Source organism: Perna viridis, chromosome 9, assembly GCF_037379345.1.
Source record: "Perna viridis isolate PV_CMFRI_1.1 ecotype Kerala chromosome 9, ASM3737934v1, whole genome shotgun sequence".
Lineage (NCBI taxonomy): Eukaryota > Metazoa > Mollusca > Bivalvia > Mytilida > Mytilidae > Perna > Perna viridis.
This window is the reverse complement of record NC_142453.1, coordinates 30,879,578-30,903,047: the sequence shown is the minus strand read 5'-3', so window position 1 is coordinate 30,903,047 and position 23,470 is coordinate 30,879,578. Positions and strand designations below refer to the sequence as shown.

The window sequence follows — 23,470 nt, the reverse complement described above, 5'->3', positions numbered from 1 at the left end:
GGTTGAAGTCCAGAATCTAAAAAAATGGAAGGTCAAAGGTTCTAGGTCAGAAATTGAAGGTCCAGGACCTGGGACTACAACTAACTTGAACCCCTGATTTATGTCATTGTCATGGAGCTTGGTCATCCCCACAAAAGCATATTATCAATGAATTACTGCAGGGTAACATTTAACAGTTTTAATATAATTGTAATAATAAATCAGTAATGACTGAGTTAACATAATACAATCAAGTTATGTTCAGTATGCAATATGTAAAAAAAAACATTAAAAAATTAAAATGAAGGTTGAAGAGAAGTACAAACAATTAAACTGAAATCCTTACAATGAAAGTGTTTTGAGTCCGTTGATATTTGTAAATATTTATAAAAAAAAAAATAAGATGTACTTGCATATCGATTGACAGGGTAAAGCTTTTCACAGAGGCCTAAAAACTGAGGCATTAGTCATGAAATAAATTTGATACATAGGTCTTCCATTTTTGTTTGTTGTGTTAAGGCATATAAAACAAGTTCATGGGAAACACATTTCTTTTAACTTCTTTATAAGCTAAAACTAAATACCATGGACAGTTGAAGTTGCATCAGCTACCAAACTTGTTCAGTTCCGATTCTACTTAATTTTGCCGATTCAATAAAATAAGTTCATAGTAATGCAATTGAAGCAATAAATGTCAATAATATCTCCTAAATATTGTGACAACAAAGTCTTTTTAATCGAAGAAGATTAATAGCTTTGATCTTATTATTTTTCGCCATTACTTCTGAAAATTGTCAACAGGGCAATCACTGAAGTTAATAATACTTTCACCTTGGTAAAAAAAAAAAACAAAACAAAAAACTAATGGACACACAGGTAAGCAAGTGTCTTGTTAACATTTTATTTCGTCTATTTCTTGATTAGTTTTCAAATAATTGATGACAATTACTGACAATATTTGGGCCACATTATATCAAAATATGTAAATCTCAAAAGGATCCTTGCATGATATTAAAACTTTTTTCTTTTACAGCTTGAGTCCGTCGGTCTTCCTAGCTGTTAATTAATCACTCTCACTTTACAAATTTTAAAAAAAATAATTGACCCTAACAGCAACTTGGCGGACTAAGGTCACCAAAAGTAACATGCATACTAATTTATCTAGGTCAACTTTTTGTCTTGAAAGACAATAAATGTACCGGCACCTATTTCATGTATTAAATGCATATTATTTGTGGATATCAAATGAAATTATACAGGAAAAGTACAATTTAGTAGAAAAAATTCAAAGTTAAGGCATATTTCAACAGAATTGTGTAGATGATACTTTAGTGACACAGAAATATTTTGGTTGACGGAAAAATATATTTTGTTGATTCATATTACTTAAGTGTTGTTACTCTTAAAAAAAAAAAACCAAAATTTAATTTGAAAATAAAACAAGAAAACTTTCTTCCTCGAAGGCAACCCTCATATCACAAAATCAACAGAATCCATTGAACCTTTTTTTTTTTATTTTCTATGGCAAGTGGTACACCATAGTACAATAGAACAAACTTCCAACTAGCACCTTCACCACCTTAATTAAAGTATAACAACACATAATTCATAGCACTAATTGTTTTCACGTAATGATACATTTTAATATATGCAGTATAGCATCAAGTTCAACATAAATCCTGACAACCAAGGCCAGATAAATACAGGCTTGTCAAACTATTACATCATTGACAACCAAGGCCAGATAAATACAGGCTTGTCAAACTATTATAACACAGTTACAAGTCAACTAAACCAATCCTGCCAATGACTAATGCAGATGAATATTTAACATTGTATTTTCATGACAGTAGACCATGAACTCCGAGCAATTGCAGCATAGTGGTCTTTTTTCCCCATCTTTTTCTATAAGTTCATTGTCAAGAAGGATAACCTATAGAAAAATAATAGGTCTAGTTTGGTCCACAAATGGCAGATCTTAAAATCAATAAATCAATTAAGGTCCATAGTGTTTGGTTGTATCAGTCTGAACCAGACTCTGATTCCGATCCTTTATGTGAAGATTCTGGTGTGGCTAATATCTCCTCATCTGATGGCAGCTGAAATACAAAAATAAGAAACTTACTAATAACGTAGCATTTTTTATGGTGTTCTAATTTTCCAAACCTTTCCAAAGACAAAAGGACATAAAACAGCACCAATGAATTTTATTTCTTAAAGAAAATAAATTACATGTACTTGTATGAAACAACAAACATTTAAACCCATACAAACTGCATGTTGATCTGACAATCATAGCCCTGCATTTAAATTTTTTTTAGTAAAAGAAGCCATTGACTCCTAAATGGTTAATGCCCTAATTTAACTTGAATTTCATGAAGCACAGCATTGTGTTAAAATGTGATAGGATTTAGTGAAGGGGGTACTGATAATCTGGAATCTAAATGTGTGACAAACTCATAACATAGATGCCAACCCCCTTTTGACACAATCAGTAACAATCCATCAAAGTTTCAGTAAATTTTAACACTTTTCAATAACCATTCAAAGACATTCAAATTAAAAAAAGTAAAGGTCCTGCATGGTCACTGACTGCAATGGGGGCATTATGTTCAATAAGATAATTGGTAAATAAAGATTCGCCATTAGTTGCTTGAAGTTCCATCTGGGATTCTTCCTTTTAAAAAAATGATGAAAGTTTTTAATTTTCACACTGTAACATTGCGTTGTATTCATGTTTTTTGGACTCTACATGTGGCTAACAGTCATAAAAGCCTGTGTAATACATGGACATCTTCTTCAAAATATGCAATTTTCCCTTGATGATGTAGATATTCCAACATATACTCTGGTCTAAAACGTTGCCTCGTCATCTTTTTTTTAGGTGCAGACAGCACTTATTCAGACATTAATGTTTTTGATTTTGACTGAAAATTGTCAGGGAAGTAGAAAAGGAGGAGAGCAACAACTATCTTTACGTTTCCGAACTCAGTTAGTTTACCAAAAGATGAATTGGTAACTCATAAGGAAACTCGAAGCATTTGGTGTTTTCTAAAAACTGGATGGGACCGGAATGGCAACAATAAGAATCTGCCTTATAAATTTGAATGGTTTCAACTGGGAATCCATAAATTTAAGACTATTGACCATAATAGCATAACTTTGAACCCAAAATTGTAAAAATTACTGAAAGTTTGTAATGGTTGGCCTGTATGAGATAAAGAGATGCGAGAAGGTGTACACAAATCTAAAAATGAAATCAACGGTGAATATTTTTTCTAAAAAAAAAATACAAGTGTCTATAAAATTTTTCAATACTTGTTTTTTTTAAATATATGATCTTTGTGTCCAAGACAAAAGCCAGTAATCAAAGCTAAGTTATGATATGCTTATGGTCAGGAGCAAAAGAAGATATAAGGATCTGATAATATGGGACATACAAATAACTTTGTGTCATTTAATTTACCTCTCCAGGTCCACTTGATTTTTCCTCTTCACTTTCTTCCTTCTTTTCCTTTCTCTTCTTCTCCCCTTTAGATTTCTCCTTCTTGATTTTCTTCTTCAGAGGAGCATCCGAATCAGAACTTGAGTCACTTGAAATATATTCTTTACTCTTGAAATGTCCACCTGATCCAGCTTTACTCTCTGCTGTCTTTTTGGGGCTGGATTTTTTAGGACTTTTCTTCTTCTTCTTCTTTGAACTGCTACAAAACAATTAGAATGAGGACATGAAGAAGCCAATATAGAAGAGTTAAATTATACAAATTTAAAATAATATTTACATAACTTCTTCCCTGGAAAGAAAACAGAATCTTGAAAACAAATGTAAATATTACTAAATGAAACGGTTCATAAAGTAAAGCTAGATAGATACTGAAAATAGGAATGGTCCATCAGTTAAATTTGGTTGCAGGAAACAGGACTGTTTTTCCTAGAGGTCTGTGCACTTATACTCAAATTATTGTATTCATGTATATAACAGATTTTTAAAACACACACCATTTTGAAACCAATCCATTCATTATACGCCAAGATAAATGCGAAGAAATTAGGATGGACAAGAAGATTCCAAACATCATCTGCTCATTGAGTGAGGATATAAAACACTGCAATTATTTCAGGTTTACTAGTACCTTTTATCTTCATCTCCACTTTCATCGCCACCCTCTGGTTTGTTCTTCAGATATTCCTCCATTGCCACTTTATAATCTTCTTTGGCTTTCTTTACTTTTTCATCCCACTCCTGTGGTAGACACAAAGGGAGGAATTTAATATAGATCAAACTTTAACCAACCAATCAAAACTCATATATAATAAAGCATTAACTACATCTACTGCAACTACTACTTGGTCAAAATTGTAAACAACTTCCAAAGCTAGAACTACATAGATGCAAGTCATAAGTATGGGCATATTTGAAAATTAAATTAGTGTGTTTATACTAATTAAAAGACCTTTTCATGATATCTGTATTTACTATTTTTAAAAAGGGTATACAATGGTGCATTTGTTGTGTGTTACCATATCTGTTCCCTTTCAATACTAATTGACAGTAGTTTTTTTTTTCTGCCTTCTTGGCAGACTTGAGGCGAGGACACTTTCACAAGAATACCTAGGCCGTCCAACACTAATGGTGCAACAGAACTAAGGTAGAGTTAGTAAAACAATCAAGTTTGCCCAAAGAGAACTTATCAATCAAACATTGATTCTATTCAAACTTAATTATCAGAAGGTTGGTACTAAATTTAGGAACATGTCACTGTTGAAATATAACGATTGTTTTCAAGATCATATGATTATTGCCTTTTCCTTATTGATAATTGATATTGATCTTATACTATTACAGCATTACTGTAAAATGTGTTGAAAACTAAACTTGATCTGTATTTCATAGCAACAAACAATTGTATAAACTTTCCGTCAATTCCCAAGTAATCATCTGAAAACCACGGTGACAAACAGACAAACAGATACATACCTGACAATTAAAAAGGATGGTATTAACAGACAAACAGATACATACCAGACAATTAAAAAGGATGGTATTACACAATACCTCATTGTCTTGTAGAATGATATAAAAACTACTAGAACTTATAGACCAGTAAAACTTACAGATTTTTTCTCAGCATCCATTTCTCGCCACATTTCACCAGCAATCTTTGACAGTTCAGTTAAGGATGCTTCTGGGTTTTTCTCTTTAATTTCATTTCTATTTGAACTGAACCACATCATGTATGAAGTCATAGGTCGCTTGGGTCTGTTGGGGTCAGATTTATCAGACTTCTTCTTCTTCTTTTTAGTAGATCCTTCTTTCTGGAAAAGACGGATGTAAAACATGGAATCACTTCCTATTCATAGTATATGTATAAATTAAGGTTAATTGTCAATGCAGTGATCTGTGACACTTCATACATGCATGTAATTTTGAAAATTGCATTTTTTTTATTTGATCACTTATATTTCAAACCAAATTTCTAGTATTACTCATGAATTTATATCACAATTAACACCTTCTACCCTTGATTTTCAATTGTACTTTAGGATAATAAGATTCTCAGTTGTAGTGTAAGTCAGTAATTTTAACCTATGATTAATTGATCACACATGCTTTGAACTACATATAAAAATATATGTAAGTATTTATCTGAACAAGTCAGTATCAAAGTGATTATTGCTTCGTAAAACTCTAGTTATTCAGTAAATGATCTCAATAAACATAATGTATATAATTATTCTGTACCACAATAATGCAAGGTTCCAGAATGATCAAGATTGTTTTTAATTCCATTAAGATGACTTAATCCCTTAATAAATTTGTCTATTATTAAAACTTATAACTTCCTATTCAGGTTTATTGTCCTCTTGTTTTCAACAACCTACCACAGTTTTAGCACTCTTAGATTTCTTCTTTTCTTTCCTTTCTTTCTCTTTCCTCTTTTTCTCTTGTTTTCTTTCTCTGGCCTCATCATCATCACCCTCACCACCACTTTCTCCTCCGTCATCATGTGAGTCATACTCGTAATCTTCTGAGTTACTACTGGATGTTGGTGGATTACTGTCATACCTGATGAGAAGAGAAGTATGGGAAAGTAAAGTTTATCTTGATTAACTTGTCTAGTTTAATGCAGATTTACAGGTATTAGGAAAATGTTTTGGCTTTTTTTTATCCTGAAATACAACATACACAATTTACATGTAATTCAATTTTAACAATAGGACACTTCATAGGTAAGCCCATGGAAACAAATGTAAATAGTATTATTACAAAATTTGCTCATATTTGATTGTTCTGAAAGCATTTTTCTTTTGACCTTAAAGACGCTCCTCCATGGAAATGCTAGTCACCTGATCACAAGTCCGCTTCCTGATTGGACAAATACTGACAAAAACTTAGTCGCGTTCGAAAAAACTGTTTAGCAAATTGAAATTGCATGCCATATGCGTTATTTTCTGAATGAAATGCAGAAAATTATATGTTAAAAGAACTAATTTTACTGCGTCGGCTATCTTTTTTTTAAAGATAGTACTTGTTTTTAATGCATGGAACAGGATATTATGTACATGTAAAAGAATGAATGAAGAGGTTTTTACAGTTAGTTTAATCCATCCTTCAAATACTTTTGAATACACCTAACAAGACTTTGTGATTTAATTTTCTAAATCACAATATTTTTTTCTTAGCTCTTTACAGTATCCTGAAAATCAGTTACTAAATGGAGAAATTGGAAAAGAAAAACCAGTAGAAAAATTAGGTTTAAGAGAAATATCTTCAAAAATCCATTTAACCCATGCATGTAAAATTCAATGAAAATACAAATTGTTAAAAAAATTATTCTGATACAATAGTATGACTATTAAAAATACTCCATATTTATGATAATTAAAAACCTAAACCTCTCATAAGGGCCGTTCCAGTAAAACTTGGATGGGGAGGAAGGCATTTTCATTCCTTGCATATGGGTAGGTGTTCAGGTCTCTACACAAAATAAAAAGTTTAATACAAAACACCAATAAAACTTCTATGGGTGGCTCCCCTTGTGAAAAAGTGCTTTCTCCAGGTACCTCATATCTTTTAATGGAACAGTCCATAACAAAAACAATTTTTTTAATATGTGAATCAGATACACTACTTACTCCTCAGCAACTTCACTGCCACTTTCGCCTGGGTCAAAGGACACATCTACAAAAAAGAAAAAAAGATATGCATACAACTACTGCATTAAAACATGACACAAACTGAAAAAATTTTCTCTTTCTTTTTTTCTAATCCATAATTGTTGAAGTTATGGGAGAAATTTTTCTGATGTAATAAAATATTTTATTAAATATATAGCAGTGATTTATCAAATGTTCCATGTGCAAAACATTTTTACACTGTGAAATAAATTCAGTAATTTCACTCTCCAACTTTCTCCTGCCAAAACATCACAACACAATTATAAACAGCCGATCACAAATTACAAAATTTATATTGAAAATTGCAATTAATTTTGGAAAATATATAGGATAATTAATTGGTTTTCGTCAATAACCAAAATACAATTACTTGTGCAAAGAACACTTGTTTCGTACATAAGTTAAATCGAAGAGTTCTTTAGCACTTGTGATTATATTTTAGTTATTAGATCTTCCAAATAATTATTCTATTATTATCTACTTGTCCTAAAATAATTCAACTAAATGGAATAGAAAACGTACTTATCAAACATTATCCCTACTTACCCGAGCTATCACTGTCATCATCTTCATCTCCACTAAATCTGTCTTTCCCTTCCTGTTTCATCCTCTCCAAATAGTGGTCAGCATCTTCCTCATCTGATGCCAAAATGTCTTCATTATATTGGGCTTTCTACAATATAAAATCACATTAACTGCTATCTTACGCCTTTAACTGGAGGCGTAGACATTTTAGGAGGTGCTTAATGTAAATATGAAAGAAAGGAAATGTGCACAAAGAAAAATAAAGATGAAAATTTCCCTAAAATTCAGTGAAGGAAGTTGATAGAAATTTATATAAGACATGATACAATCTATAACTGTTAAATCACATACCAATGATTAATTGATGGATTGATAATGGTTTAACATCCTATGTCAGATATTTCATGCATTTCAGGAGGAGAGTGATTGGCCAATTAATCATATCGTGCATTGTACCAGACCAACATGTTAAGAACGATCTTTATTGTGCTAGATCACAGCAGCAACAACCCACAGGTAGGCATACAACTGAAATCTGACACAATAATATGACACTAACCAATAGCCACTCTATCCCTTTAAATACTATAAGCTTGATGGAGAAGCAGTGACTACCAATTTAATTAGTCTTTGTTATGAACCAAAGATTAATTCATTCCCATGAAAGGTACTCAATTCCCACAAAAAATGGAAAGACAGATACGCATATAGAAAGCAGTTGAGAAAAAGTTCTGACGCAGGACCATGTTTTTATCCTTTGACTTCTATATTACATTTATTAGACTTCTTTACTTATGATTTGGCATCATAATTCATTTAAATGATAACTATTCAAAATGCAGAAATCAATGATTTATGCTATTGATTGATTTTCGCATGATCCAATTGGTGAAAAAAAAATTGACTGTTCAACTAAAAAGATATACTTACACTTTTACTGCCAATATTTTTAACTGAGAGCTTCTTCTGTGATACAAAATCATATAATTTACCATATTCATCTCTAAAATAAAAAAAGAAGTTTTTGGAAATCAATATTATAAATATGAATTCTCTGCCATTCTGTGTTAATACATGAAAAAAAAACCCAAGATCACAACTAATGTATCAAATACAGTTAAAAAGATATACAGTTAGATTATTATTGTTTTGGGTTCTCAATTTCTTCGTTTTTGTGGTTTGGTAATCCACAAAATTTGGTTTTTCCCTAAACCACAAAAATTGATACTCATGAAAAATTGTACTTTGAAAGTAGATTATTTTATTTACTACACATGTATCTATTGATTCTCAATATCTTTTTCACCTGATTTCCTGAAGTTAACTTCTGTGTTGAAATTGTCATGGTCTTTTTGTTTTTTTAAGGATGAAATGTGTGTATAAAGCTTAATTTTAATTTTAATTTTACATACATACAGTGTATGTACTTCAAACTCATTTCCAGTTCAAATAAAACATTGGTATAAAGTGGGTGTCATGTTGTGAGTGATTTATACACTTTTTTTTTTTAAAGAAACAGCACTTTTATATCAGCAGGTGACTTTTTGCATGTTGTAAATATTAATAATATAATATTAGCTCTTCTCTGATTTAACGTTTGTTAGCAAATGTGAATCATATTTACATAACTTGAGACACATGTACTTAACGATTTTTCTACTATTCTGATCCAGTGATTAAATTTCTGCGAGAGTTTTCTGGCCATTCTATATTACCCATTTTTCTACCGATTTCATGGGAGAAATCAATTCTCCTTCAGCCTATTCATAATTTAAATTACATTGTATTTCTCCACACTACATGGTAAAATTAATATTTAATCACACTTCCTAAAGCACACATGGTGTAGATATTTACTTCACCATCTTGAGTGGAGAAATAATTTAAACCACCCATTACTAAGGACAATCTGCATATATGGAAATAATTCTTTTTTCCAATAGCCCAGTGTTCTAGGATTCCTATTTCCCGTTACCCAGGGCAAGTGAAATTTGGGTCAGGGAAAGTTAGGTACTTAGTTACATTTTTCCGTGGCAAGTTGAAAACATCATACGCTGTAAGGATTTGTTTTGTTAGGAAAGCAGTCACTGACTGTGGAAAAGTTGATTTTATATGGATTTTTCTCGAGGAAACCTCAATTTCTGAAAAATCCTAGAAAACTGTAGTCATTTTCTTCAGTAAACAAATAAACTTACAAAATACTCTGAGGTACAGATAAACGACGTGAGCAAAGATAGACTCAATCTTCTGATCTTACTGGGAATTCAAAATAACTTTTTGCTGAAAGTTGCCAGACAGACTAGCTATAAGTTTTGATTACCTTGCCCCTAAATAATTAAATATAGATTCTCCTTGGGTAATGAGTGGTTTATATCATTTCTCTGAATGAGATGTAAAATTAGAATTTTTAATATGCAAGTTATAGCGAGAATGTTAAAATTTTACTTTAAATTTTTCAAAAGACAAGTACAGTAACTATTAACTTTGGAGTACATCAAAATGTGGAGTGTGAATTGCCATTGTGAGCACCTTGCCAATCAATTATTGAGTACACCACTTACTTTTCTATACTTGAGAAGTTGTAAATTGTGCCAGATTTAGTTTCTACATCAAAGTCAAAAGATCTGGTACTACCCGCACTTCTGGCGAAGTTAACAAAACCAATCTCGTCAAACCGTATGTGCACAGGTGGTTTGTGGACAAAGATAAAACCTCTTTCTAAAGGATACAGGAAACCAGTGGCAGCCTTGTATGAGCAACTGATGGCCTGGGCACCAGAATTCCTGAAATATTGAAACAATTATTATACTCAGATCAGCCTTCATGGACTAGGACCAGTTAAGATTTAAAGCTTATGATTAACCTCAGGAAGTACTTTATGAGTGTATATACAAGACAAAAGGTTATAAAACTAGGAATATCCATTTTCACATATCACTTACTACATGAGATTTGTCAAAGACATCGTAGACATTTCGAAACTATTAAGCAGGCCATTTCACAAAAATTCAAAATTACAACATCATTTCAGAAAGTGGTCTTGTGATGTCAGTTTTTCTACTGAGGATTTTGTTGTAAAATGCACCATTGGTTTTCTACAATGTCCTTTAATAACCAACTTACGATTTAAATGTTCCAGGGACAGTTATCTTTCTGTTGGTAACTGCTTTGAAGATTCTGCTCACAAGTTCAAACTCGGGACCATTCATTTCTTTCTGTAGTTTGCCTTCAAATTTACCTTCCAGTTCTTCTCTAGAATTACAATGAGAAACAAATAAGTGTCAGTGGAAAGCAAAATTTTTGCAAAATTCAAAATACTCATGGTACCTTAATTCAAAATAAAAATCATTTAGTAAAGTTACCTACCTACTTACTTAAGTACAATTAAGATACCGTTTTTGGGCAAAATCAACTATTTCTTGTCAATACTGGATTCAAGTCAACTCACAGCAAGGCAGTGATTTTCCTCAATGACAAAAATAATCTTTTGTCTCATTTCATCAACTGAAATCTTTGAAAGTACAAAAAAACATTAAGAGCTGTAAGCCCAACATTGGTTTGCGAAAGCGACAATGTTATTACCCAAAGCTAATTAAAACTCTCAACAGATGTCAAAATTTTGTGTAAACAATCATCTAATTCGATATTAACACTAATCAGGCATGTGGAGTAAATGTCGATCTCTGACCACCCAAGCGTGGAAGTTCAAATGCCTGTAACAATTGTTGCTTGGAAAATTCCTTTACTTCTCATTAACTTTGTATCAAAATGACATAAAAAGTATTTGATCACTTATTTTTGTACATCAAACTTGAGTATAAACCAAATGTGGGTAATTTTGTACCCTGGTGTCACTAAATTTTGTAGTTGCATGTCAGCAATATTTACGATCTTGAAAATATCATTTATGCTTGCTTTCAATTAATTCCTCAGGGACTAATACTAAATACAACTGAAAAATAATGACATAAATTTGTCATTAACTCGGTGTGGTTCCAAAAAGCACAGTTAAAATATTTATATCTGTCCAATGTACCACTGGTGCATGTCAGTGTCCTAACTAGGACAAAATGGAGGGGCGCTGTGCCCCTCTGCCCTTATTGTACCCCTTGATGCCCATTTACAATTAACTGAATATCCCTATAATATTACACTCAAGTTTATAAATTATTGGTACCCAAAGCCAATTATGAAGTGTCACCTTAATTACATACATCCTATCCTAATTAACCCTCAGGTAAACCTCAGGTAATTATCAGTCATGAATCACCTGATCAAGGTTATTGGATGATGAATGACAAGTAGAATATGTGTCCCAATTGGACCTATCACCATTTTATGGACAGCAAATCAATGGTTAATAATTAATTTCTACTGTATGATTAATTTCACAAATATCTTAAGTTAACATGTCTAATTATTGTAGAACAATGCAAAATATGAAGCAACACTATCCATTTACACATTGTCCCACCTTCATTTTCAAAAGTTGGCAGTTGTGTAATAAGAATACAAACATACAAGAAAAGGAAAAAATGAAGGAATATATTTCTGACTTAATGCAAACATAAATCTTAAAAGTAAGATCAATGTCCCTTTTTGGTTGAAAAAAAAAAAACATGCTACATGTTAAAGCGCCATCTTCCCTGCACCCTTCTATTTTCAAATCCTAGCTAGAACACTGCACGTTAAGGCAGCTCTATATCTAAACTGTGCTAGATGTATTTTTGTGTTTCTACAAAGGGTGGCAATGCAGAAAGCAGCATTTTCTTTTAAAATGAAATGCATTTAAAACTATGCCAGGGATGTATGTCCCTGATTAATGTATAAGAGTGTAAAGCGATTTCCATTTTTGATGATTCTTATAAGCTAGGGAGTTTCTTTTTTAAATAAATCTCAGGCATGCTATCTGGATTCTCTTGAAAACATGTTTGCATGATAGTGGAAAAAATTATGTGCTTTATTCATATGCAATGTACATGTACATTTACAGTGTAAATAACAGATGATATATCTTTTGTCAACAGTGTAAGAAACTTTAGTTTTTTTCCAACATAGACCTATCATAATTTTATGTAGACCACACTGTACATTTCAAAGGATATTGAGCCAATTTTATCATAGACCTGTTTGATTTTATATAGACTAAGTCCGTAGATCTACTGCTAATTTCTTTCACTGTGTCAGATGCAAATACTACCGTACTTTTAAAAAATATACCATTAAAATGGTCCTCACTTTCTCACACGAAAGTCACTGAAGCTTTCAAAATCCTGGAAAAAATCCAGCAATGGTAAAACAGTACACCGCCTCTCCGTCAGAGCAGGGTATATTTTTAAACACCTTTATCTTCTGTGTATTCTGTGCAAATTTTTTTAAATCTTTTTTCCAATATTAAGAAGGGGTGTCAAGAATGGGGTGTAAGATGTACACAAATCTGCAGGTTTTATGGAAGAATACAGTACTTTCAAAACTAAACATAAAAGGATCTTTTCTTAAATTTTGTATAGCTACAATGTAATGAAAGAAATATTCCCTGTTCCGCACCATCAAGAAAAGAAACATCATGGATAACCTCAATTATTTTTACCATCCTGCCATTACTTACTCTGTAAGCCCTAATTCTATTGTCATCTCATCATCTTGGTTAAACAATAGTATAAGGAAGTGGTATCTGGTCTGTCCTTGTTTAATGGGTGGGTCTAAACTGACCTGTAAAAATAGAGCAAGACTGATTAATCAATAATGTTCTATTTTTTAGAAACGCTGTTATATTTTTCAACGAATCAAAAATCCCCACATTAGTTCTATGCAGGATACCACAAGGAACATTCATTCCAAGTTTGGTTCCAATTAGTCAAGTAGTGTCAGAAAAGAAGAGTTTTGAAAAATAGTTAATGACGACGACGGAAGATGACAGACGCCAAGTGATGGCAATAGCTTTGGCCAGGTGAGCTAATAAAAGTTTAAAAATTATTGAACAGTACTTCTCTCCATATTAAAGATAAATACACAGAAATTTTGTACTACCATGCACTCTGCATGTATGACCATTATAGACACTTTAACTTTGTAAGTTATTAATAAATTTAAAAAATAACTAAGTTTTGCACAATAAGGCATAAAATGATAGAAAATTAAAAGACTACAAGAACATCTTTATCATGACAGCAATGACCTTGAATTTTGAACTTTTGATCTGTAGTCTTATTTTGTCAGTAAAGCAGTGTAAACTAACTTACATAAATATCCATCAAAGCAAACTTATTTGGTTGAGGACTAGTTGTCGAGAGTTGAAGTGATGAATGGAGTGAAATTCTAAAATTCCTCACTGCCATTGTTAAGGGTGTTCCATACTGTTACTGGTAATTTTTAGCGCCAGAAAAAGAAAGAAATTAATACAAGTTGACTTCCCAACCCTCAAAACAGCCCTAGGATATTGCCTTTTGGATCAATAAGCAGATACACAGCATCATTCTTACCACAAAGAAGACCTGTCTACCATCTTTATGTGGCAATAAGAAAAGTCGCAGAACAGTTGTGTAAGGAATCTTGTAATCAAATGTTTTTCCATGAAGCTGTAAGAAGGTCTGGTATATCTTGATGTCATAACGACCTCTGAAATGAGAAGCAAAAAAGATACAGGAAAGTCACATGTTCCTAAAATAAAACCACATTAACAGCAAATGAACAGAGATACCATGTAAGAGAGCCTGAGAAATCAATCATCCGCCAAGCTTCTAATATCCTTAATTCCTAATTATCTCATAATAACACAATAGTAATTGCATTAATTTTTATCATCCTTCCCCAACACAACAGTAAAACATTACAAATCTGGTCTTACCTCAATGCAATCTTCAACTGAAATACTGACCAAATCAGATTGCTTAAAACATAAATCTAATGTCAACAGAAATATTCCAACTATTAACTTATTTTTAAATGATATGATGGAAAAACTTTCCGTGAACCCTGAACTTTACCTTGGTGTAAGGCATTGTATTTCCATGAGGTTAGCGATAGCATCTCCAGTAGCCTGGATAATGTCTGCTTTGTCAACAACCTGGTTGTAAAATTCCTGTAAAAACATAAGCAATATTTAACTTACAAGGTTAGGAGGCAAAAATGCATATAAAAAACTAAGAGAATCTACAGTATCTGAACCGATCCATGCAACTATAATTGTGACAGGGCATCATCAGTTTCTGATCAGTCACCAATCTGTCAAACCGATCTGTGTTCAACTGGCCATTGCATTATATGACCATGCGTTTCATATGTCAATTTTTACACATTTTTACTGAATGAAATAGCTTTAAACATTAACTTATTACTTTAGTTTTATATTTGTTTTATTTTTTACAAAATACAAAATTTGGATTTAATATCTTAATTTATGATATTAAAATTTAATATGGTATTATATTGGATTCGTTCTGATGGAAATTCCAATATTTACATGAGCCGACCATCTGTCAATCTACATAACAAAACTGCGATCAGGTCGCTCACCGGTCATCAATATAGTAAACTGTTGTGTGGATCAGTTCATGGACTGTAACCAACAATCTCAAACAAGGGATGCCTTTTGGTAAAGGACTACTAAACAGGTTACCTGAACAGTATCTTTTTCATTGTCTTTTGGGTCATTAGGTATATGGAATCTTATTTCCGTCAATGATACAGCAGCATCATCATTCATGTGGAATTCTATGGTAACTTCATTTTTAGCTGTTGTAGAGTGTGACACATTGTTCAGAGGAATCTCAAATGCTAACTTGTGTTCTACATCAAACTCTAACGAATTACCTGAAAGAAAACACTAATTCAATTAACTTTTTCATAAAATATCAAGAGCTGTCATTTTTTTCAATCATTCACTTAAATTTAGTCACGAAGTTCAAATCGTGGGTCCGGAAACGGTAAAAAATGCCGGTCAATGACTGACAAATTTTGCATATGACCGATGACCATTTTCAAATATCAGACATTAAAAATTGTACACCCTTATAAATTACAGTCTGCATGGTCTTATTAGTGTACAAACATCCTGACTACCAGTCTCCTAATTATTTATTGGAAATCAATTGACAGATGTGTGTCAATTTTAGCCGATCTGCAGCCACCTGTGACTGTAATCTACCTCTGATTAGTTGATTGCATAATTCAATTAACGGTACATGTGCACCATTGCATATACAAATTATTTGAAGTAGTTCAGAGAATTTTCATACATTTATTAGTTGATTAATTAAGAGAAATGACTGACAAGTCCACCATTTTCCCGCTGATCTTTCAGAAGTAACGAAAGCATATGCAACTGAAACTATGAATCAGTCGTAGTTTGAATATTAGTAATTCATGGATTGAATCTTTTTAACACAGAAGTCAACAAACCATTTAAATCAATATTCACACTGTGTTTGCGATTTTCTTTTTTAAATAATCAACATTTTTTTCATCACTCAGAAGTTTTTGGCTGTTTGCCTATGTGATGAAAAAGTCTGAGAGATACAATGTTTTGTTTACATGTTAGAACGTCCACAAGTGGTCGAAATCAAACTCATTCACTCGCTCTAATTTTCTATAAAAGACAGAGTATGTGATGAAATAACCCAATTTCCAATTTTATCTTAAAATAACTACATGAAAAAGTTTTTTTGAAAGTTTATATTTGGACTGAGCATGTAAAAGACTGACACAAACGTCTGGCATGGGCTGTCAAATTTCCAGACCCTTGGTCCAAATGTACGTAAAACTGACAGCAATGTTCAATAAAATGTCATCTGCCAATCTGGTCAAGTAAACAGATATCATAACTCAAATATGAAATGATTATATATGACAGATTTTGCTCAAAAGGAAAATAGTTAGTAATTTTGTCACAATTTGTAAAAGCCATTTCAATTTTTTTTCAAAAACTAAAAAAAAAGCTATATCTGATTCTGTGACCTTAACAAGCATGCTAGAATTCACTTGATCACAAAGATGACAGTGAGTGGATTAAACTAAAAAAAATGAAAACTGACAAAATAATGAAATGGGAAGATGTAATTTTTGAGCCATTTATTTCATAAATAACAGTTTTTTGTAGTGGCTTAAACTGAAGATATCCTATCATTTTATCAAATACTTTACCTTCAAACTTAGCCAGACCCCAATTCCAGCCTTTTACTGATACATCTCTTTTTTCTAAACTAACACTGTAGTTATTTGAAATAAATGTAGCAAGTTTCTCAAAGTCCTGAAAAAAATCAATAGATAATAAAAATATTATTTTGCAACACGACTTCTAAGTCAGAAAAAAACTCCACAACTTGTGATCTGCAGTAGCAAATATAATTCTTTTTCTCTCACATCATCCAGACATCTGGAAATTTGTTGACAAACTACCGAACATTCAGACTGACTTTTGTCAGACCAAAAACAAATATAGGCATCAAACTAAATACTTCAGAAACGACATATTTACTAACCTCTAAGGTCACACCTATTTAAACTGAAGTTGATTGGTTAAAAAAAATACATGGATGGCCAATCATGACCCTTGTTACATAACGCTATTGAAAAGAAGCAAATGTTACCATTGTTGTGCTTCTTGTATTTCTGCTTTGAATAAACTTATAAAACCATGAAACTAAACTTATCATATTGGACCTGCATTAAACAGCATACTGTCAGACCTAACTGATTAATAATTAACTAGACATTTGGTCTGACACACAATCATGGAATTTTATCTGACCTTCCAAAATAGTACTGGTCAGGACTGATGGACCAGCAGTTTTCGTGATGTCTGAATCAAAATACACCAATATCTTAACATTAAAATAATATTTTTCTTTTTACATGTAAGTTTTTAATGCTTGTCCTGGACCCAGCAGTCAATGCTGTTGGAAGTTATGTTAGTTTTTTACAGAAAAGTAATTATGGTATTTTTGAAAATAAAAAAAAAACTTCTAGTAAATTGTGCTCCTTAAATTAATGCATATTCCCCAGGGGTTGAGCGGTTGCTCTGGCTTCCAAAATTCTGTCGCCAGAAAAATCGCCAGCTGCCATTTTTTGTCGCCTATTTTCAGAAACTAGAGCCAAAGGGTGCCAGAAAAAAATATAATACTTCTTTTTTAAAAAAATATGACAGTATTAAGTCCACTGATGAATTATCTTTGCCACTTCATCAAAATAACCTCTCCATCCATGACATACATGTACCCAAGATTCATTCTTGATGCATATATAAAGCAGGTTTTTAGCTCTAGTCTTTCACTTTCATATGCATAAAATAACAATGTACTACTCGAGAAATAGGTATTTTATTTCTATCAAGGACTTTATATTACTATTCTCATATAGTCCCTGATTTTAAAATATGTTCACCTTTGTCCTTTATGGTCCAATTTATCTTACAATATAATTTGATTTTTTTTATTTTTAACAAACTTTTTTCGAGTGAAAATTTCTAGCAAACTACATTTTGTACCATGGACCATTAATTGTGTCCCTGTTTAATTATTTTCATGTCTGAATAGCATTTCCTTAATTAGATTTTATGAATCCCCATTCTATTTGTTTACCGATTTTCATACCAAAAAAAGTCACAAGGCAAAAGTGTAAACAAATGTCATCCATTTTCTTTTATCAATTCTTTCATTTCGAAGTAATTAGACACTTCCTGATGGGATAATCATCGTTACTTGGATTTAATTTATTCTGTTATTAGGTAAGTCTGTTTCTAAATGTATTATATGGTTAAATGCGCACATGGCCTTAACAGAATTTACCTTTGACCTGATGATGACAGTTTTGATTGGCTCAATAATATATTTATATTTGACTGACACCTACCATGAGGATATTGTCAGACACGGTCGCCTGGTCTAATTACCTTTAATTGCCTTAAGTCATAAATTGGTCAATTTTCTCTGGTCAGGTGTCAACACAATTGTTTAGTTAGAGAGAATATCCATTGCTGTTAACTTCCTGTCAATTTTAGTATACAAAATGAAGGCGCCAAGAAAATCACCATCTGGCTATTTTTGTTGCCTGATAAAATAAAAAATCGCAACTTGCAACATTGGCAAAGACCAGTGCGACCCCTGATTCCCAACTTTTATCACATACAAATGTAGTTATATCTACATGTCGCAATGAAAACAATCTGTAATTACACTCAATTTAAATAAAATACATTATGTGGCATAGCTTAACATAATTGCATAAGAAATATGTATATATTTGTATGCTAATTTACCTCTTCTCTGAAGCCATCAAAACGATGAACATTCCCATTATTCAGTCTAAATTTTAAACAGTTTCCCCTTGCTCTTTTCAACCACTCTGATGTGTTGACTTCAATACCTGGAAATTGGTCAACTTTTCCAGTTTTATTATTTTTGAATATGACACTGTTACTTTGTAATTTTAATCTACCTGGATTCTACAAAAGAAACAGAATACATGTAATCAGAAGTGTCCTCTGTATTTTGGTGCTTTCAGTTTTAAATGCGTCAAAATTATTTTTGCTTTTTTAATGTATGTAATAAGTTTACTCCATAAAAAGGGACAATTTTTTAAAAGATATACTACTGTCAACACTAATTTTAATTTCCCCATTCTTCCTGTGGAGACTTTGTGAGTGGAGTTAATGTGTCTCCACCCGACAAAATGGAGTCACCTTATCATCAGATTCTATGTGAAATCCTTATATTTGGTTCGCTACATTGTGTATATTGTCTGTTTCATGTGTTCACATTTAGGCTATGTTTTGGGATTTTGACATATTTGAATCTTTCCACAGATGAAACTTCAGTATATTTTTGCTGACACTGAAAATATGCTTGTAGTTTAATTCTTTTGTTTACATGATAAAATATATTTAATGATTTTTAAAGTTTAAAAGCTTTCAAGTTATAAACAGAAAAAATAAATGAAAAGTTTTGGAATGAAGCTTATTTATCTCAGGAGACACAGTGGAGGAAATCCAAGTGTCTACAGACGATGACAGACTGAGAGCCATACCAATATTCAACAAAATTTGTTTTATGGTCTAATAATAAAAAGTGATGCAATTGGTTGCAATCCTAACCAACCCAAAAAAGAGGACTTCTAAGCACAGACCTGTATTTAAAGAGTTTAGCAAGACATTGAAATCCAGCAGCCCAAACAGGATTAAAATAAAGACTTGTAATAAAGGCAAAGATTTTTTACAGTGAACGGGATTAATTTCTGGTGTAATTTTACACATCTCATATGATAATAAGTTCTGGTGCAAGAACGAATGAGATTCAAAGTTACAGGTAAATTGTGAAGTTTTTGAATAAACCAGTTTTAAGGGAAATAATGACTATAGGAGGACATTTTGTCCCTACTTCATCAATATATACATGGGGTAAGTAAGGTAACATCCCAAATTGACGAATACTGAATTGCTGAGTCCCATCCCAAATTGACCGACTTTTTCTATTTGGAATCCAAAAAGAGAATCCCACTTTGCCAAGCCCATACCCAAATTGCCAACACCTCTAGATTTCAATTATTTAAAATAATAGCTACTATAACCCTTTTCTGTGACAAATATAACAAAATAAATATTCGTCCCAGCCCTACTTTGTGAAAAAGGAAGATATATCTGAATACCTTTTACTTGAATACCACGATGTAGAATTTATAGATTTTATTGCATTTAATTCCTATGATGAAATGATTAAATAAAATAATTAATATTTTTGCTGTTAAAATATACATTTCTAATTAATAAATATTTTCAATGGTAATAGCATGCACCACACCTGTCCGCAATTCTTATCCTATCATATTGGTTCATGACGTTAGTCAAGGGTACACCAGCTTGGGCTTCACCAAGTGGAACGCAGACAGTAAAAAGATTAGATAACTTCTCGAACAGTGATTGCCCCGTGCAGGTCCGGGTGTCAAAAGAATAGGCCTGTAGCAGCGCTAAGCTTGTCGTATAAGGCGACTAAATAGTGCTCAGAAACCTAGCCGGGGGCTAGGCGCTCTGCCCACAGAGCAACTGGGATGTGTGCCCCAGGTGGTGGAATGGGGGGTACCCCTGGCATGTTACATGCTGGGGTTGTCAGGCTATAATACGGAAAACCTGACCACAAACCATAGTGGTACACCGTGCTGGGAAGATGCCATGTTCCTCACACATTAAAGAACCCTGCTGTGGTATTCAATAGGAGTAAGAACCACTGCGCTCCGCCACAGGAGGCTAAATTGCCCGACCTTACCCATCCCTCCCTATTTCTAGTGGCAATCAAAATTTGTCGACCCTACTGTCTTTGCGTCCCATCCCATTTTTCATTTCATCATCATTTCATGTTCATTTTATCATCCATTTCATGTTCATCGTCTGAATATAGCTGAAATATTGCTGCTCGGACGTTAAACCCCAACAAACAAACAAACGAACAGTGATTAAAACCTATTGAGAAATTTCATATTAACAAAGATTTTTTTACAAGAGGCATACTAATAATATGTGCTTCAAAAATTTTCTACAACCTTTACTTTTATCCAGAAAACGTCAATTACTGTGGACACCAGCACATAAAATAGAAGCTAGGTATCAGGAAGAGTCATCAATGCAAACTGCAAAACAAATACCAAACAACCAAAATTCAAAGCCACAAAACGACCCAAAGACAAACAAGCAAATACAACAGAAATTGGAACACATCATAAAATAGTGTCAGTGTTTAGAGATTGGATCAAGTAACAAACATGCAAATACAAGTTGAACAGTGTATTTACAATTTCTGTATTTAGATGCATCATTTTTCTGTTCTCATTAAAAGATAAAAAGTTTTCTATAAGCCCTTTGAAATGTCATTTCCAATTAAAAATGTAAACAGCCATAAGAATTGTTTAAAAAACCTGAACTAGAAGAAGTCAGCAATCTGGGACAAACATGCAATATAGCTTTAACAGTTCATTTACGATTTCAGTATTCAGATACATCAACGTTCCATACTCATTAAAATTTAGGCCCCTTTCCCGTCCTTTTCCATAGCAAAAAGTACCAAGTATTGCTATGAAAGGCAAAAAAAAAAAAGGAGTCAGCAATCTGTGTTCGGCAAACTGAAATTCAGTTTAAATAACTGAAATCTGAAATATTCAGCAATATGGGAATCTGCTAATTGGACTCGGTAATCTGCCATTATCTGGGAATCAGCAATCTAATTGTGCCTTGCCCTTGTGCCAGTTGTGGTACTAATTCGTTTGTAGTGACATGCATGTGCAGATATACTTATAGAAAACGTTTACTTTGTCAGTGTTTATTATTTAATTTTTTTATGTCTGTTTTTCACTAAGTCGAAAGATGTAAATAGTTCCAAGGAATATTTTTGCTGGGCTAGATGCCGTGTCTAAGAAAAATGTTCGGGAGTGCTTTTATTATTGTACGTTAACTGACAAAGGTCAAAGAATTGTTAAATTAGCTACTAACTAATGCCCCTCTAACTTCCTGTACAACATCGGAGTACTCCTGGAAGTCACTCATTGTGAGACGTTGATATAAAATTGCTGATGTTTTTTCTTTATTTCATGTGCGATTTTCCCTCAAAATATAGAGAACCGTAAGTCGGAACTTCCGGTAATGAAAGAGGCGACAAAATCACCTTTTCTTTTCTTTTAAGGCAATAAAAAATTCTTTTGAAGTTTTGATGATATGAATGTTCTTTTGTTATCATTCGGTCTGAACTCGCGAATATTCTTAATTTATTTATTTGAAAGGAAAACGATGCAGCTCTTTCACTTTCGATCCTCAGTGATTTGGCGGGAAATATGTGTACACCGGATGCTGCTACTTTTGTCATTGGAACATTATTACGGGTAGAACGTACGGTACTATTTATTTCCCATAAGAATAGGCGACAAAAGTAAAACTTTTGAAAAAATCACCCCTTTAAAACAATGACGGTGCTATAAACTGACTTTTTCTCAAGTCATATCTTCATTTCCCTTACTAAAATTGTGAACAAAGTCAGAGCATAACCGTCTCGTTTCTTTGGTATTTTTTAGGTCAAAGTTCTCCCGTTTTTCTGCTCTGCGAAAGGCACATATTTTTTTAAATCAAAATATTTCTATAACATGGTTTAAAAAATATATAATGCACCTTTTTAAAAGTACACAATAATGTTAGAGGCGGGAATTTATCAAACATGTTGACTATTTGCACAATTTGTGGCCGGAAGTATTTACTTATGAAGGGTACACGGAAAAACAACCTAAAATAATGAGAAATTGTACCGTTCTACCTAAATTTATGTATAGTTAATATTGAGTCCAGGGAGAGGGGAAAAATAAATTATAAATACCAAAATTTCTTGTTTACCAATGTTCTCATGAGATATCCTAAGTATAAACTTTTGTACAATTTCATGTTTTAAATCATTAATTCATACAATGGGAAGATGAAGCCAACACAACAGGCGAACATTAATGAACAATATACAGAAAAACATAGTTGGATTAATTACACTTGTGTTTTTTTAACCATACAGACGGTTATTTGACATGCATTGGCCCAAATACTGCCCGTATATTTTCTAATTAACACTTTAAACTATCCTCTATCGTAAAAAATGAAAATAAAAACCATATAGGTTTTATACACTTTTGCCGCTTAGAAAATGATGTGTTGCTGAATTAAAGCATTTTAAAAAGTATGCAAATAAAAAATTCCTAGTATTTTAAACATACGATAAGCAATAATACCGAATCATTGCATTTTTACAATGTATCCCCGATGGTTATACAAGGC

The 23,470-nt window shown here is 32.4% G+C and overlaps 1 protein-coding gene across 2 annotated transcripts; it reads right to left on the bottom strand.

Moving 5' to 3' along the window:
- Nucleotides 1-1,584: 1,584 nt before the first annotated feature.
- On the bottom strand, nucleotides 1,585-22,289 carry LOC148607777 (FACT complex subunit SSRP1-like). Of its 2 annotated transcripts, none has more exons than XM_088544738.1 (17): nucleotides 22,154-22,289; nucleotides 18,938-19,123; nucleotides 16,825-16,930; nucleotides 15,302-15,495; nucleotides 14,670-14,764; nucleotides 14,166-14,301; nucleotides 13,292-13,395; nucleotides 10,807-10,935; nucleotides 10,245-10,466; nucleotides 8,614-8,686; nucleotides 7,705-7,831; nucleotides 7,117-7,162; nucleotides 5,863-6,046; nucleotides 5,095-5,295; nucleotides 4,113-4,222; nucleotides 3,446-3,683; nucleotides 1,585-2,078 (listed from the first exon to the last, which is right to left on the bottom strand). In XM_088544738.1, the coding sequence occupies exons 1-17, from the start codon at nucleotides 22,205-22,207 to the stop codon at nucleotides 2,001-2,003; spliced, it is 2,283 nt and encodes a 760-aa protein (XP_088400864.1). In that variant the 5' UTR covers nucleotides 22,208-22,289; the 3' UTR covers nucleotides 1,585-2,000. The 2 variants fall into 2 exon arrangements, with proteins under 2 accessions (XP_088400864.1, XP_088400865.1); XM_088544739.1 differs by having other exon boundaries at nucleotides 1,800-2,078; nucleotides 3,446-3,680.
- Between the last annotated feature and the right edge of the window lie 1,181 nt (nucleotides 22,290-23,470).